At 35.3% G+C, this 18208-nt stretch overlaps 4 protein-coding genes across 5 annotated transcripts in view; 3 read left to right on the top strand and 1 right to left on the bottom strand.

Moving 5' to 3' along the window:
• The window catches only part of Pop1 (POP1 ribonuclease P/MRP subunit), a 95491-nt gene that overhangs the window by 11144 nt on the left and 66139 nt on the right, over positions 1-18208 (top strand). The window lies entirely within an intron of this gene.
• On the top strand, positions 1123-3764 carry Rexo5 (RNA exonuclease 5). The gene is made up of 2 exons (XM_077432968.1): positions 1123-1960; positions 2041-3764. Exons 1-2 carry the CDS (start codon positions 1744-1746, stop codon positions 3750-3752), a joined length of 1929 nt encoding a protein of 642 aa, XP_077289094.1. The 5' UTR covers positions 1123-1743; the 3' UTR covers positions 3753-3764.
• LOC143913285 (uncharacterized) lies at positions 5798-12948 on the top strand. Its single transcript, XM_077432979.1, has 3 exons — positions 5798-6054; positions 11504-11697; positions 11900-12948. Exons 1-3 carry the CDS (start codon positions 5929-5931, stop codon positions 12009-12011), a joined length of 432 nt encoding a protein of 143 aa, XP_077289105.1. The 5' UTR covers positions 5798-5928; the 3' UTR covers positions 12012-12948.
• Positions 12413-18062, bottom strand: LOC143913282 (uncharacterized). Of its 2 annotated transcripts, XM_077432973.1 has the most exons (7): positions 17539-18062; positions 15722-15868; positions 15507-15647; positions 15272-15418; positions 15058-15182; positions 14775-14832; positions 12413-13743 (listed from the first exon to the last, which is right to left on the bottom strand). In XM_077432973.1, the coding sequence occupies exons 1-6, from the start codon at positions 17866-17868 to the stop codon at positions 14808-14810; spliced, it is 915 nt and encodes a 304-aa protein (XP_077289099.1). In that variant the 5' UTR covers positions 17869-18062; the 3' UTR covers positions 12413-13743; positions 14775-14807. The 2 variants fall into 2 exon arrangements, with proteins under 2 accessions (XP_077289099.1, XP_077289098.1); XM_077432972.1 differs by having other exon boundaries at positions 12413-14832.

Genomic DNA, 18208 nt, shown 5'->3' with positions numbered 1-18208 from the left:
CCATATAGAATGTACCTGTAGGCGGTGGTAGGAAGTGTTGACCGTATCCCAGCCTAACGAAACACTGTTGCGCATGTTTGAATAATTTATTTTATTATTTAGTTTGGGTATACAATTGTGTAGATATGTTGTTGAAGCGGGTATGTTCTGGAAGTTCTCTAAGTGACTGGAATCGGCTGAGTTCTGGAAGTTCTCGACGCGGCTGGATTCGGCTGTGTTCTGGAGCGGTTCTTCCATGTTGTTGTTGCAGGTTGAGTGAGTCTGGCTCTGTTGCTGGCCCGCTGTGCGGGTTTATTTAGTGGTCCGCTGTATTCTTCTGTATGTATTCTCGAATGTCCGCTGTATGTATTCTCGAATATGTGGCGTCGTTCCACTCGATTTAGTTTTTATCGCCCTTTGTTCCAGTGAGTCTGAATGTTTGTTCAATGGGTTACAATGTAGTTGTTGTTTGTACAGCTGCACTTTAATGGATGCACGTGTTCTTCGACTTCGCGTCGTTCCGCTTGATTTGTTGGGGTGGAAGTGTCTCGACTCGTGATGACGTCAATGGTTGAGCGTGAGAAATGTATCCTCCGTCGGAATAGATATTTCGATCGCGGTGACGAGATTCCTACATACCAAAGAATAATATCCGCACTTGCATGACACCTGCAGGATACGGGTCGTGCTGGATATGTATGAACAGGCCTTAATTCGTTCCGAAATTTTCAGTGTAAGTCGAAAACCGTGTAAGTCGAGGAATTCTTTAATTCGATATATTTGATGTGTGAACTGTATGTATGTATGTATTAATATTTTTGTATTGTGGCGGCTCGCTTATACGACATGGTCGAGTTTGGTTGCCTTCCTGCGAGTGGGGACCAACTCGGCTGGGTTCGGAGAGCCGCTACTCACTCTTCCTTCAGCTGTCATATAATAAACACGTGCATTAACATGCCAGTCGTCTCATTCGTTCATCCCCCATAGTATCAAGGGACAATTGAGAAAAATAAGAGTAAGTGTATAAATCTTCATGAAAGTAACATTTATTTGGAAACCGACATTGCTGAAATTTTACTGATCCTGGTGAACTTGAAGATCGAGTACATAAAAGTGGAAATGGTCGCGTTGCCATGGTTATTTAGTGCTAAATATATCTTTGTCCCTATGTGTCAACTGCACGTGCCAATAACGGCGGATTTTTTTTTAATTCTCAATCGCGTAAGTCGAGGACTAACTGTAAATCGAAATGTCATCTGCGCAACCCCATGAATATCTCGCCTTTCGTACATGCTGAAATTCAAACAGTTAAAATGCAATCGAAAGAGCATGCAAGCTGGTGGTTAGCAATCATTTGCAGCGAACCCCCTCACCAAACCTGGCGAACCCTTTGACTTTGTCTAAATTCCGCTACCTGAGCGAATCCTCCGAGTTGCAGTCTGATGTTACGTCTCAAGGTTGCAACTATGCAGTTCGCGACGTCTAAATCTGCTTCCAGGACCAGATTTAGACGAAGCGAGGTCCTAGACTATTTCACTTGTAAGGCCCCTTCAATGTACATATATATGAAAACGTAAAAGATCATTAGTAAGTATAAGGTCAACATCTTCTAGGTATGTTTCGAAAATATAAAATATAAGTAATATATTCATGGTTGTTAAATATATTGTTTGGTTCAAGTTGAAACGTCAGTGTTGTGTATAACCTCGTGTCAATTGGTTTGGTGATTTTATGACATATTCTAACGAAATTTGAAGTATATCAATGGAGGTTTGGGAATTAAAGCATAGCAAGAAAGAATTGAGAATGGAAAAAAAGAAAAAGAGATTAAACGCCCTGTTAACGATTGCAACCTTGAACAATAATGATGGTAGAGGCAGACTTCCAAATAGTGACCAGGAACAGACTCCCGATGTTCAGGATTGTTCTGCGGCTAAGAAATCGAAAAAAGAAAGCGCGGAAAGCGTTTCAAACGTTGATGGTAAATGGATTTTCTGGAAAGTTAATTTTTATGATTACTTATCGGTTAACTTACATTGCTTTTTATTTATTTAATTTTAGGGATGGATTTTCAAAACGGTCATGAAAATTTGAAGGATTCGGCGTGCAATAATTTGTCGAATGGTGATTCGGAAACTCAAAACCAAGATTACAAAAAGCTTAAAGCGGAGGAGAAAAAACTCATTTCAGGTCGAAAGAAACCGAATTTACTACTAAAAACTCCTGGAAATCAAGCCTCATTGTCGACTTATGTCGCAGATCGAGTACCAATTTTATTCACAGATGTTCAGCATTTATTATTAAATTCTACGATTGGTCATAAAAGTCCATATTTACCATTGAGATGGTGTCATTTAGAAAAATCTAATAAAATTTCACACACTGTAGTAACTGTTGTAGAAGGAGTGTCTTTATATGACTTCTGTGCCTGGGAATCGCATTTTGAATTCGCAAAATACTTACCACATCAACTAGAAGTCGTCACACCATCGTTATATAGTGGATCTACGATCGACGAATTAGCTGTAATACCACTCACTGACTTAGAGAAGGAATCGTTAGTTAAAGAATATGGTAGTATGGATGCAGCAATGGAAACCAGGAAAGATTTAATGTCAATGATGAGAGCTGTATTTCCTGTGAAAGCAGGATTACGACCCAACCTATCGTCGGACGAGATTAAAGACAATTTTTCACGCACACAATTGGTATTATCAACGTGGCAGTTGGTTGAAGAAAATTATCCACTACCACTAAAAGGAAAATTAAAAACGTCATATTCTGATTACAAAATGACAAAAGATGAATATGAACCTGTTTCCGCGTCTTCCCCATTATTTGCCATAGATTGTGAAATGTGTAGAACACGTTCTGGGCTCGAGTTAACCCGGATCACAGTTGTCAATGAAGAGTATCAAGTCATTTATGAAACATATGTATTACCGTATAATAAAATCACAGATTATTTAACAGCTTACTCCGGTATTACAGAAAAGAAATTATCAAATGTAGCAACCCGTTTAGAAGATGTTCAAAAAACTCTAATAGAACTGTTACCTCCAAACGCCATATTGGTTGGACAGTCGCTAAATTTTGATCTGCATGCGCTGAAGATGATGCACCCATACATTATCGACACGAGTATAATATTCAATATGACTGGTGACCGAACCCGTAAAACTAAACTGAAACATCTTGCAAAACAATTTTTAAAGAAGAATATTCAAGTAGGAGCTAATGGACATTGTTCGCTAGAAGATGCAGTTACATCGTTGAAACTTGTAAAATTGAAACTAGCAAAACATTTAGCCTTTGGTGATGCAATACTCAAGAGCAAACAAAATGTTGAAGAGTATGATCATTTAAAAACTAAACATAGCGAATATGCATCGAGTATATTTAATCAAGTCATACCAAAAAACAAATCCTGTCTAATAGTCGGATCAGAAAAAGTATTGGAAAGTTATTCCAAATATTTAAAAGGGTTCCACAACGACGACAGTGATAGTAAGGTAAAGGTTATTTGCGAAAATGAAAATGCAGCTATCATCGATAATATTTCAAATTTTGCAAAGGATTTCAACTTAACTTTAGCACATTTGAATTTTGAAAGTCAGCAATTGACGAACGTCGACACTTTTACAACGCTGGGAAATTGGATAGATAAAATTTGGGAAAACATAGAAGATAAATGTCTAACTGTTGTTATTTTAGCAGGTAATGAAACATGTAATGGAGCAATTTTCATCGGCATTAAAAAAAATAAACGTTAATCTTTAAAATGTACCAGAGTTTTATTTTAATTTACATTATACCATGATCCTTGCGAGTTTTAACTTCATCGACACCTATAGTATTAACTTTAACATGTATAAATTTAAAATCATATAAAAATAAAAGGTGTGGATGGTTACGCCAAATTGATGAGGAACCGTTTCAACAATGAAATCAGATAAATTTTCAAACTCCAGCAGCACTGGAGGAGTACCCTGAATAAACTCTCTTCAATCGAGGTGAACCCAGAGCTTGAACCCGAGAACCTCTCAGTTGGCATTATTGCGACCGCCGAGTTGTACTGCTGGATAATAACAATACTTATTATAAGCTATCTTTATACCACTGTCGATTAATGTTTGAAATAATTGTATTAAAGTATTGAAAGTATAACAAGTCGATTAATGTTTAAAATCATGAAAACTGCCAATTCAACTAGAACTGGCTATATTCTGAAACTAAACAATTGTCCAGACTATAGATAATTAGATAACATATCTTAATGATGTCACTATCCATTCGACAAATCCATATTGAACGATATGGACATCACCATTTACGAGTTAATCTTATTCTTTATATGTGAAACGTGACAAAGCGTCGTTGCACACATTATAATCGTAAAATTTTGTATTATAACTTTACTTGACTAGTGCGTAGAATAGTGAAAGTACCTATTTTAAATGATAGTATGATAGTACATATATCTGAATCCAGAGACTAGAGATTCGTATTGAAAGCATGGCTGATATTATTCAATGCATGTTCGTTTCTAAATTGAATTTATATAATGAGTAATAACGTTAAAGATCTACATATGTATGTATGTACATCAGTGTTGGCCAAGTGGGCTCTTTAGGCGTGAATTATTTTTTTCGACTAATTAAGGACGAATACTAGTCTGATATGTTCTCGCATCTTTTGAAAATAAATAACTGCCATGAATACTTATGGTACATTAGTACCTGTTATGCTCGTTCATTGGGCAAGTTTTGTATGAAATTACTGTCAATTAAATACTTTTTTTTTTGCGCAAAACATTATTTAGCTGCCAGCAGGGATGTTCATTTTATTTCAAAATAATGTTTTCAAAGGAGCCGAATAGTTAAAAACAGGAAATAATGTTGTAGGAATATATGTAGCACGAATTGTGCTATTACGAATCAAAACCAGTGATCTCATCACCGATCCTGTACAAAAATGCATAACTCGAGTGCAACGTCCCCTTAGACCATTCCAGAAGAAAGAGTTCATCGCTCGATCGTAAAACGAACGAAACCCAACAGTGACGTCATCAGGCGACCGCAACGCATGTTCTGAAAGGCATTTACAAGTCGTTAACGCGTGGCACACGACCCCATTCTCAAACGAACGACGTCCTTGCGCTGACTCCATAGCCATAAACCACACGTGCCTCGAAAACAGGTCAACACGTGTCCCTAAAACACGTGCCCTGGAAACGAAGACAAAGCATCTGCACACGGCACGCTTCAAGCCAGAACGTATATAAAGCGACGGACCAGCTCCCAACACCAGAGTGAACCTCTGGAGTTCAACCAATTCACTTCTCCGAAGCTCAACCTCTTCGTACATACAATAACCATTGTAACAATTGAACAAAAATAAACGATCCTCTTACAAACTACACAACATGTGTTTCGTTAGGCCGGGATACGGTCAACATACCTTCCATGCCTTACTATGTATATTACGGACGGACGGACCGATGTTGTTAAATGTAAGCGCAAGCCTAAATACAAAAGTAGACATAAACCTCCCCGACAAATAGAAAAAGTAAACGACGAATCTTATATACAATATATGATACGAAAATATTTATATTGTTATTGATTTATTTTATTACAATACATAGTACTTGTTTATTTATTTTATTAAAATACAAATTATATTTCATATTGAAAATCCCGGTTGCCTATCTATAGGTGAAAAACAGGCCGATAGGATAATTCTGGAATAATAAACTACGCTCAAAAAGAGCCCACTTGGCGAGCACTGATATACATACATACATACTACAATATGTGCACACATAACGCGCCATGGCCATAGCTATATATTGGCCCGCACGAATGTCAATAGCGAGCGTCTGCTGGCAGCACTGCTCAATTGACAATCGGCTTTGTATGTCAGAAGTCGTAGATAAGATTCGTCAGGATGTTGTTGTGGGTCTGGGCGTCCGTGTGGTCTCGAACCGTGAGTCCTTTCTATGGCTTCACGGTGGCCTTCATCATCATTGCCCTGGCGCTATCCTGCTACTTCACCAGACAAGCACGGAAAGCGGTACACTATTTTAATCATACATATGCATATATCAGTGGCGTGCGGTGACTTTTCAAACAAGGGATGCTGTCTCTTGTTTGAAAAAAAAACCGACCAATTTATTTTTTTAAATTTTATTTTATTCTTCGTTCCTTTTTACAAAATTCATCGATAACCGCATCATAGAATTTTTTATTGTTTTTTAAATTTGACATTATTTTCTTTTCGATTGCAATTTTAGTAAGACCAGAGAGTCTTTCTTCACTTTGACTACTTCTGGTGAACGTTTTAATTCTTTTCATAGTCGAAAATGATCGTTCAGCCGATGCGCTCGTGGAAGGTATCGTACAAATTAATTGTATTAAACTAAATACTTGTTCCAAAACTTCTATTAGATCATCTTTCACAATTAATTCCTTTACGTCATTTATAGATTTCAAATGAAAATCTTGCGTTGAGTACATGTAAATTAATTCGCTTTTTAATTTCATCAAATCAAATTATTTTCCATAAGTTAGGTGGAGTGATTTAAATAGGATATCTGGAAAATTATTTTCATATTCTTTAAATTTTTTGACGTTAAAAAAAATTAAAACAAATTTTAAATTTTCGATATCTCGAAATCGATTGGTTGTATTTACTGAAAGAGTTTCTAAAATTTCAGAATAGTGAAGTTTATACGTTGTTTTCACATCTTCTTCACATTCAGCATATTTTCTTTTTCTATTAAAATTTTTAGTTATTACTTTGTTCCACAATGAATCAAAATCGTCTTTTTTGTTATCTAAATATTTTACAAATTTTTTAATTTCACTTACGCAATACGATATGTCAAAGGTTTTTTTTTGTAAAATTTCAAATAAAAAATCTGCCGAATTAAATATTGCAGAAAATAAATGCAAATTGAAATTGAATTCAAACTCTTTTAAATAACGATGAAGGACTTCAGCATTTATGACAGCATCAGTATCCCATTCGTCTTTATCATTAATTATTTGATTAAATATTTCCATTAATTCTGTTTGATATTCTAATACCATATTTAAAATTTTGCTATTGTAGTTCCATCGTGTAGGGGCAGCAGTGGGAAATCGTTTTTTTATTTGACAATCGAGAAGGGAAATTCTTCTTGAAGACTTACAAAAAAAAGTTGAAAATGACAACATACGGCTGAAAAAACGTTTGCATCCGGATATATGTTTAACAGATTGCGACAAAACTAAATTCAATCTCTGAGCGTAACAATGGACAAATAAAGAATTAGGACAAATATCTCGAATTTTTCGTTGCACTCCATTATGCTCCCCGGACATTACAGCCGCTCCATCATACGTTTGTGCAATTAATTTGTCCAAACAACCAAATTCTTCCAAGGTCTCACGTATGTGCTGAAAAAGAGAATTAGCTGTTCTATTGGGACTAACATCGACAAATCCAACTAATCTCTCCTGAATTTCATTGTTTTCATCTACATATCTAAAAATAGTAGATAGCTGAGCTTTGCGACTGATATCTGTAGATTCGTCCACAATTATGGAAACAAATTTTGATGCACGTATTTCAGTTTTAATCTCATCTAGCAAGACTTTTGATATTGCGGATACCAAGTCATTTTGTATATGGTTCGATAATCCAGTAAACACCGTAGAGTTATCTAAATGAGTTTTCAATTTTATGTCTGATTCACTCAACAGATACAGCAATTCAATATAATTCCCTCTATTTTACGATTCCTGGTGTTCAAAATGTCCTCGTAAAGGTTGTTCTTGTTTTGCTAAAAAACAGATCGCGCTTATTAATTTCGACAAAATGTATCTATTTGCAGTAACTTCTTTGTTGTGCATTTCAATATTTGCTTTAAATTGAGCACTTAAAAAATTTTCTATACGAGGTCCCTTTCCAAATTTTTTAAATTGAGCAGCAGAACATATGTGAGCTTGAGAACATTCATGTCTCTTGCGCGATTTACTTAAATTGTTTAGGTCAGAAAATCCAAATTTACTCCAGACATTCACTTCTTGAGAAAATAAAATACATGGCCAACAGAATAATTTCGTTAAGTGAGCACATCCACAAATCCATGAAATTTTTTCGTATGTTTCTGTGTTAAAATACCTTTTAAATGTTTTTGTTTTAGACTGAATATTTAATATTGGTGTGGGTTTGGGGCTCTTAACAATAATCTCCTTTACATTAAATGGGAGAGAAGCAAATCTTCTTTTCAGCACATTTTCAATTAAACAATTGCAATTATTATTGATCTCGACGACAAGTCCACTCTCATTGTTATTTTCGATATCCATATTAAAGGCAATAATGAAAACTCGTAAGTAGTGGAACAGTAAACCAAAAATAAAGTTAGACGAAACTAATTAAAATGAAAACTTAATTCAAAAGTAAAAAATAACCAACTTACAGTATAAATGATTAACTTCGTCTAAAGAAATGAATCGGCTAGCTTTTTGATAAATAACTTGGGGCGTAGCGTGCGGAAATATCGATCAACAGCGGCTTCCAAGTGAAACTCAATAGATAAGCAAACAGAGAAACCGAATCCACCGTAGAGGTTAAACAAGTGTCAACGCGTCCGCGCGAATAAGACAGCCTCATAGTGCGCATGCGCAAATGGAATCGGTATCGACTCCGAATCCATGACGCGGGCGCACTTCAGTCAGCGTCTACACCCGTCACTCGCCTGTGGCCGGCCGGCCGGCCGCCTATGCGAATCCTTAATAAAAATTATCAAAAGATCCTATATAATGCATCATGTAACAAAAAACACGTGATATGTGAAATATATATATATATACTCATAAACTACATCATAATCACGTACATCACTAAGAATACATCGAAGCGAAATTCAAATATTTATTAAAAATACTCTTGGCTTTTTAAAGTTATAGGGGATGCGCCGCATCCACCGCATCCATGGACCGCACGCCGCTGGCATATATGTTCTAAAAATCTACACCTTTTCACGGCCTTTTGAAGCGGTAGATTTGGAAAGAAACTTTACACATGCATACGTATATGAACTAGTGATAGTACATATACTAGTAGTTTTACCTAGTATACACATGTAAAGTCTCTTTCGAAATTATATATTAGAAAAGCATATATATATATAGGGACCTACATATTATGCAAGTTGAGATCTGTATTAAGAGATGTGGAGTCATTAAAACAAAAGAAAACGACTGCAGCTCTGACATTTTCCAACAATTTGACTCCAATTTTAAAAATTTAATTTGTTTTCCCGTTGACTTGATTGCAACTGGAGTGCCGCATATATAATATTTATATAAAAAACCTTTCAATATTGTGTACAGTGTACTCTTGATTATCCGTGCTTGAAAAATATTAATTAATTTATTTTCTTATATGATGAGACGCACCGATTGATTGCGACCATAAACACGCGTGTTATTTGAAATAAATGTAACACAGAAATGTTTTTCGTTCCCTTTTTAAATGTATTTTACTATACTATACGTATGATTAATTATTATCAATTACTTTGTGTGTAAAATTATTTAAAATTTTATTTTAACTCGAAAATATTTCAGATTTACATACCTGTTCTAAATATAGTACAGGTCCTTCGAAATGAAAATGTCAAGATACGAAGATTTGGCTGCAACTATACTCATATAGTTAACCGTTTGCCCGCGGCTGTCTTCTATAGAATTTCTGAACTTTGCACGGGATTTTGAGCCTTATATGCACCTATTTCAACTGGTTTAAGGTTCAGAATTGGTTGAATGCCATCTATTCAATTTGCTTAAAATGAATATATACCAGTCAAAAATTAGTTTTTTGTGGAACCATACTGAAACCTCGTTTATGTGACGTCACGTCTTCATACAATTATGAAGAATGATTATTTGACTATTAATCCAAAACTACGAGATATATTATGCATTTTATTGTTTAAAATAATACTTTGTGTTAATTAACATATCTGGTTACTTGAGTAAATATTAAATATTAAAACTCGATTGCCAAATTCGCGAAAAAGGTGCCGCGTACAGGGCTTGTTCGCTATATTTATTGCCGCGGGCAAAGGGTTAAATAAAAAATGAGCAGAAGGAATACCAATTAGCGGTCAAATGTGTATGGAAACAGCCAAGTTTTCCATGAAAAATCAAGATTAGTAGACAACTTCAATGCCTCGTCTGACTGGTTGACTAGATTGTTTTATATATTGGCAACAGTAGTACTAACGGACACGTATCTGCTTAAGTATAAGCGTTTTTCTTAATAAATAATGAGTATTAACCGTTTGCCCGCGGCATTTTTCTTTGGAAGCTTTGCGCGACAATTCTGTTTAGAATTTCTGAACTTTGCACGGGATTTTGAGCCTTATATGCGCCCATTTCAACTGTTTTAAGGTTCAGAATTGGTTGAATATATTACTGAGAGTTGAATGCCATCTATTCAATTAGCTTAAAATGAATATATACCAGTCAAAATTAGTTTTTTGTGGAACCATACTGAAACCTCGTTTATGTGACGTCACGTCTGTTGAACAATGGCGACGATACGTCTCAATTGTATGAAGAATGATTATTTGACAATTAAGCCAAAACTACGAGATATATTATGTATTTTATTGTTTAAAATAATACTTTGTGTTAATTAACATATCTGGTTACTTGAGTAAATATTAAAATCTGTATTTAAGGTCGAAAACTCGATTGCCAAACTCGCGAAAAAGGTGCCGCATACAGGGCTTGTTCCCTATAATTATTGCCGCGGGCAAAGGGTGAAAATTATGAAACAAAAATTTGTGCTGTTAATATGATATTATACTCGAAACCAAGTCAAAATTTGATGATTCGGATTATCCGTGTTTTTCAATTATCCGTGCCCTCCCTCCCTAGCATTTGCCCGCATAATCGAGAGTGTACTGTATTTATGTATGAAATCGACAAAACGTACACATTTGTTAAATATCGGTCTTCGCCTCAATATGACCTAAACATTCTGCATACATAGGGTATTGGTGAGAGACTATAGTTAATAATTAAACATTCATTATATAGATTAATGTTGCATTTACACAAGGCCAATTGTTAAGACATTCCACCAAACCAAGCCAATATTGGCCTTGTGTAAATAGACGATCACAAAACCGACATTGGCTTGGCTTAGTGGAATGTCCTAACGATTGGCTTTATGTAAACACAGCATAAGTAAGAGAATAAATGCGATTTAAACGCGAAATCAGAGTCAAAGTCGCTCGAATTTTAAACTCCGACTTATATCGATACATGTTTGCAAGTATTAGTATCAGGATAAAAATCCTAATTGATACTGTATCATTACATATATTTGAACTTAACTTTCGTATCATGTTTAGGACTTGGGGTATTGCAGTGTATCCATATATGTACACATCGATGTGTTTGAGGTTCTAAGTTATATTTGAATAATGTGCTTATTCAGTGTGCGGTGTATGATTCAGATCTTGGAAGAAATGCACTCGAAGATTGGGACGGATAAAAGACGCAAAAAACCTGTAGGTGATGAATTGGAGTACCCCGAAGACGTCGAATCTCCCGAGGCGTTACAGTCTCGGATGAAAATGGCCCGTCACCAAGCGATCATTAACCATTTGAGCAAAAATATGACCGAAGAGCAATTGATGGAAGAAAAAAAGTAAGTGTTTCGTTCTGCTTCATCGAGTTTATTATTACTGAATAAAATTCTACACAGTTGACCATTCTGTTAAATGTTTTTTTTTTCCGCTAAGTTTCTTCCGTCAAAGAGATATATTTGCTATCCTACAATTTATGTTACCACTCTAAATGACAAAAGTGCAAGTAATCTTACGAATTTTTTAAATTTTATTTATCCAAAGGATTGAAAAGGCTCAACTGACTGCTATACTGAACCTTTTGAAGGAGCAAAAGGATATGTTTCAAGTGTCTGACATGCAACAGGTGGAACAGCAGTTGAGTTTGTACCGTTAGACAGGTGGTTTTATTTTATTACCTAAATAATGGATGCATGTCATAATTCCATGTGATTTGTTTTTAAGTCTTATATTTGTTACTAAGAAAATTTTATGTAATTGTTGAGCACAAAATTGTGAACTAGTCAGTAGCTTAAATTTTAGCATGATCATGTTGTTAAAGATCACTTGATAAATCTACTACAACATACATGTACCTATATATGTAATACAACTAAGAAAGATTATATCTCAATTGTGTGTCCGAGTTTGAAACTCAACATTGTAATGTATATTATCCTTTTAAATTCAGACAATTTGATGTTAGTCTTCAATATGCACTCGCAAGATGTTTATGAAAATTCCGACATATGAACGTACGCACTACGAATACAATATGTGATAAATAAAATATAAAATCATTCGCAATTACAATGTAATTTAAAAAATATTTTCACAAATAAACTGTCTTACCACTATTTGTATATTACAATTTTCAAAATTTTTCGATATTATCTGACATGCAAAATCAAAATTTACAGTGATTATAACATGTATAGAACTTTTACGGGATGCTGCAATCGAATAGGAGTGAAATACTACAAAAAAATTTCGATGTAAGTATGCATACTTACACAATACTTTTATTTATTTATAAACAAATGACCCTGTTTTATATTACCTTCATTTTTGAAAATGAATTTTCTTAATAATTAAAAATTCCGACGAAAATAAAATTCAATATTAATAATATGTGAATTTCACTCCTATAATTTGCGATACATTGTGGACACTAAGCAAACCGTTATAAACACTACGTTGTACACTTATATCAAACAAATTAAACTCGTCTACACAAAAAAAGAAAAAAAAACAGTTAAAATATAACATTACATAAATATTTACATAGAAATGAAATATATGTGTTTTATGTACGTATATTCAATATAAAAGCCAAAACAGAAAATAAAAATTATAATAAAAACCTATCTATATGTAATATTCAATATTTTTTTTTGAAATATTTAACTTTTAGAAAAAAATTTTTTAAACACCTTGAGTGACACGGCCTGATTTTTTTTAAAAATCATTACAACACATTCATGTCCGTAATTATAAGTATGTGTGTCTATTAGACTTTGTGCACTGGAACCCTATCTTGAAACACGTATAAAAATATATAACCAATCAATGTTTCAGCAACTAAATGTTAGATAGATGTAAACTTATGTCATACAATGTTCGGAGAGCACAAATCTTAATTGAATCGATGATGCATTTTAGCTATGTCACTAAGGTATCAATAATATTATATGTTACTATAAACATGATTAATTGAAAACTATTCTAAAGTATATTAATAGTAAATAGATCCATAACAACTAAATGTCCTTAGCAAAAATGATAATTTCATTTCTTTTCTGCTGATTTTTTTCTTTCTGGAAACATTTATTAACCTTTCAATAGTAATAATTATAAAATTAATCATATTTACCGTAGCAAATGCACAATATATATATAAAACAAATTAAATACAAATAAATGCACAAAACAATGTCTAGTTTTGAAAGCACTAAATAATAAATGTATATGTTAGAGAATTTCTATCTGCAATCTCGTTATCAGTGAATGTATTTATCAAACATGTAATTTAAAAATGTTAAAAATTAATAAAGTATAGCGAAATTACATAAAAAAATTTGACACGGGCACGTTTACAGCTGCGCTCTAATTTTATTCAGGAAACTGTACTGAAAAATAGTAAGAAAAACTAAATAATTTGATAAACACTCGAGTTACCTTTTAATTAAACTCTCATATAATTTTATATGTACCAAAATTTTTATATAGTGAAATAAGAGTCAGTACATATTATTGTATACTAATATCTTCATACCTTTATATATCGTTACCCTAATTTGTAAACTTATATTAAATCAAAATGCAACAAAATAATGCAATATAAATGTGGATAAAACAGTTTTCAAGTTAGTGTAACGATATGTATTTTATTCCGATCTCATTGTTAAGACTTTTTTATTTTGATTTATTATTGAAAATAATAAATAGAACATGCATCAACATCAACGTCTTTCTCATTTTATTTAAAATCAATTGTTAAGATGAAGTGAGTGAAAATATGTGTTATCTTTTAACATGTAGTTCTCAAAGTTGAGTCAATTTCCAAGAATTTGAACTGTTTGGTACATGGGAAAAGCCAACGTATGCTTCATATATACACGCAACAGTATCCAGCGATTGGGTATTATGTAGTAGTTAGAGAAGAAAAAAAGGTCTGTACTTAAGCATTAATACAAAGAAATATCTCAAAATTTGAAACAGCTTAGAGAACTTCACCTCATTGAAATAAACAATTAACTTAATGCGCGTTTCCTTATATAAAAATTTGTCGATTTGGTTTTTACAAGTGTGTGTAATGGCATAATATAATTTATTATGAGTACGATAACAAAATAATAAAGACTTTTTTTTAATGATTTGTCCTCCACATTAGTCTCACTACAAGACAAAAAGCAAAGGTGCATTGGAGATGAACAGATAAAATAATGTCTATTAAGATCCAATTTTTCTTATTAAAATGCTAAGCTTATTTATAATTTGAAAAACTCTTATTATAAAAACTTAGACATGTGACTTCTAAAGTTATTCGAATTAGATAAAAAAATTTTAACAACAAAATTAAGATTCAAAAAAATAGGATAATAATGATGAAATCATGACACTTGTTTCTTATATCTTAAAAAAATATTCTCATACTAACTATATATGCTTATGTTTAACATTAATCTGTGGACTATTCCGCATCATCGTAACGAACACTGTAACAATATAAAAAAATAAAAGTGTAATTAAAAAAAAAACAGTAAGATAGTAGTCATATTTATTATAATCGTAATTTTATTGAAATAATTGTGTATCAGGATATATTTCCACTAGTAACATTTTTTTAATGTATTTTTAAATATAATATAATTAGTAACTGCGGAATACCATTAAGCGATTCAAAACAATCGAATGAAAAATTATCAATGCAAAATAATCACCGTTGTCGGTTTCCTCCTCGTTTACTTAAACGTCTGCCAGTATTTTTCATGGCTAAAGTAAATCTTTGCGTAGTGGATGGTGCAACGCGCAAGTCGCGAGGTGATGCGCTTTTTTTAGCCGTTACCTAAGAACAAGACGACATTAGTAAAATTCTATTTGAGAATGCCAAAACGTTCAAAATTCTAACAAATTTAAACAACACAAATTAACTACTTTTTCCATAAATTTTTTTATGAGATCCGCACAGTTGAGATTTTTCTCTGGCTCCCAGGTATTATGAGTAGCGTCCCAGCCTTTCCATCTAATCAAGAAGTCACGGCTACCATTTTTTTTATGGTGCACCTCCAGAATTTTTTCGACCTACAAAAGTGGGAAAATCGTATATTGAAATTAACATTTCTTTTTTTTGGTGAAATTGTACATATGTTTATAAGAAAAGCACAAATACCTCGTATTCTTCGTTCTCATCTGCGTTTTCGTAATCGAAGTCTTTTTTAGACGATTTCTTAGTGGTCTTGATTTTTTTAGTTTTAGATGGACGTCCAAGTTTGGCTTTTCGTTTGGTGCCAGATTTAGCCTTTCCGTTTACCTGAAGCATCATTTTGAGTCAAAAATAATATTTAAAATCATTCAAAATATATAATGCATATAAGTTACAGTCACCTGCTGTTCTTTGAATTTGGCGATTATATCCGGACACGACAAGGTGTTTTCCGGTTCCCACGAATCGCTCTCCGATTGATAGCCTTTCCAGCGAATGAGGAAATGAGTCTTCCCCTTCACTTTCTTCGTGTCCAATATTGCTTCTACCTAAAAGTATTAGTTTCATATATATATATAAAAAATATTTTAAAGTCAAAACTCTATTTTGGTAATAGAATTATTCAATAGTTAAAAAAACTACATATTTTTAAAATCGGAAGCGATGTATGTATGTATGTATGTGGCTAGTGCGTGGACAAGTATGGAGATTTAAAAAAAAAAGTTTAGAATACCAGGAGTGTACATTATGGATAGGAATGTGGCGTGACGACCGATCGTGGCGAGGAGACTTGAGCGTCTGACATGTGCTCCTGATATAGAGCGCTTGGGGTGGAATGGGTGGCGTCAGCGTCAGATGCGCTGGAGCGTATAATGAGCGCACTCGACTTTTTACTATCAATACGCGCGCGAGCCTATAAATTACCTTACATTATATCATCATATATATCAGAGCATCGTAACCTGCATCGCACCGCAGTAATGTGTTCCCGGAACAGCACTTCAGCCTAATGCGTGCGAGCGAGAAACCCGATGTTAGTTAGTGTTTTGTCCCTATGCACATACAGAATAACTAGCGATTGCCGATGAAGTACATATGTATGTACGTAGCTGACAAACTCTACGAGTCGTAAACAATGTGTGCCGCGAATATCCAAAGTTGACGATGCTCTGATATATATAATAGCGCTATTCTGTGTGTCTGTGTGCGATAACGCTTGCCGTACTGTTTTATCGATTCGACATATGTACGTCACAGTTAAAACAACACTGCCAAACAAACGTACGAATATAATAACAGACCAACAAAAATTCTACATATATATACTGTTTGCTACCAATGTTTCCTCTAGGGCAGTAATCCTCCGAGCATTTAGCGCCATCTATTGAAAATTTATTTAATTAATTAATTCTTCTATTGGTGTTTTATTTGTTTATATGTAGTTGGGCAGTTTTTATCATATTTTTTTTTACATTAAATATATTTTAAAGGTATTTGAAAAAAAATCGACCGCATGCGGATCGAATACAGGACTGACATATTTTTTAAAATTAAAAGTTATATGTCTTTCCAAAGCCACCCGTTAAAATCAGCGGGCACAACAATAGTTGCCTATAATATTTTCTTTTTAGAAATCGTTTAAATAATATTTCATTTTTCATCACTAGTCTTCGGCGGTGGAGCGTGCTTTTTCCAGGAGGGCTATTTTCTAGAAAACGGGAAAAAAAAATTCACCATAAAAATGAACAATGGTGCGTGCGCAGGGTCGCGCCGGCCTATGTTCATCACTACCAAAGGGCAGTCATAATTTTTATTTTAAAATCGAAACAAAAGAATTCGATTCGTTAAAAAATGTTTAATTTATTTTCCATATGGCAACACCGACGACGCCACATAATAGTTGCACAACTGGGTTAAAATCCCCCCTCCCCCCCCCCCTCTAAGAATCCACTTGAATTTTAACCGCGGAAGTGCCAACGATGCGGATCGAATATATGCGTCTATAAATATTGATCGTGTGGGGGGGGGGGGAAGGGTTTAAGAAATACGGCAGTCGGGCAGTGGTGCCAACGTCGGCGTGGCGGGGAATGTTTTGACGTGTGGCGTCGACAGGGCCGCCAACGCGGAGGGGAGGGGAGTGGTTGTACGGCGGCGGGACGGAGGGGCGATGCGGGGAGGGGTAGGGGGGTGGGGTGGGGTGAGGTGGGCTCGTGCGTACCTCGTATTCCTCGTCGGACTCGTCGTTGGCGTCGTCGGCGTCAGCGTCAGGGTCGGGTCCGGTGGCCATGGGGTCGGCGTCCGCGTCCGCGTCCGCGTCTGCGTCGGCGTCCGACTCGTCGGGCGTGTTGACGGGCGCGGCCTCCGCCTGGGGAGGGTCGGCGTCGGTGGCGTTGGCGTCCGACGCGTTTGCATTCGCGTTCGCCTCGCCCTTATGCCTCGAGTCGCGCTTCTTGAGGGGACGCGCGCTCGCCGCCTCGCGCTCTCCCGCCGCCTCGTCGTCGCCCCCCTCTATGCCGTTGTTAGTGCGGGAAGCTCGCGATCTGCCCATCGTGAAGTCGTTCGTCGCTCGCCGCTCGCCGCTCCTCGCTCGCCTCGTCTCTCGTCTCTCGTCTTCTGTCTTCCGTCGCCCGACGCTCGGCGTCCGACAACACAACAACACACGGCACTGTTGCCAACGCGCCGGCCGCCGGCTTCCCGCTCAGCTCTCGCCCCCACTCGTCGATCCCCGATCGGCTATCGACCAAAGCGTCGTATTATCGGCCATAGTCGCCTTTCAATTTTATAACTGTTGGATTCTCGTAAATAATTCGGGTCCGCTCTAGAGTATGGTCGATCGTTTGCTAGCAGGTTTAAAAACATGAGATCGATTGCTATGCATCAACATCAAC

Source organism: Arctopsyche grandis, chromosome 6, assembly GCF_051622035.1.
Source record: "Arctopsyche grandis isolate Sample6627 chromosome 6, ASM5162203v2, whole genome shotgun sequence".
Classification (NCBI taxonomy): Eukaryota; Metazoa; Arthropoda; class Insecta; order Trichoptera; family Hydropsychidae; genus Arctopsyche; species Arctopsyche grandis.
Note: the sequence above shows the minus strand (reverse complement) of the source record. Positions and strands in the feature narration are given on the sequence as shown.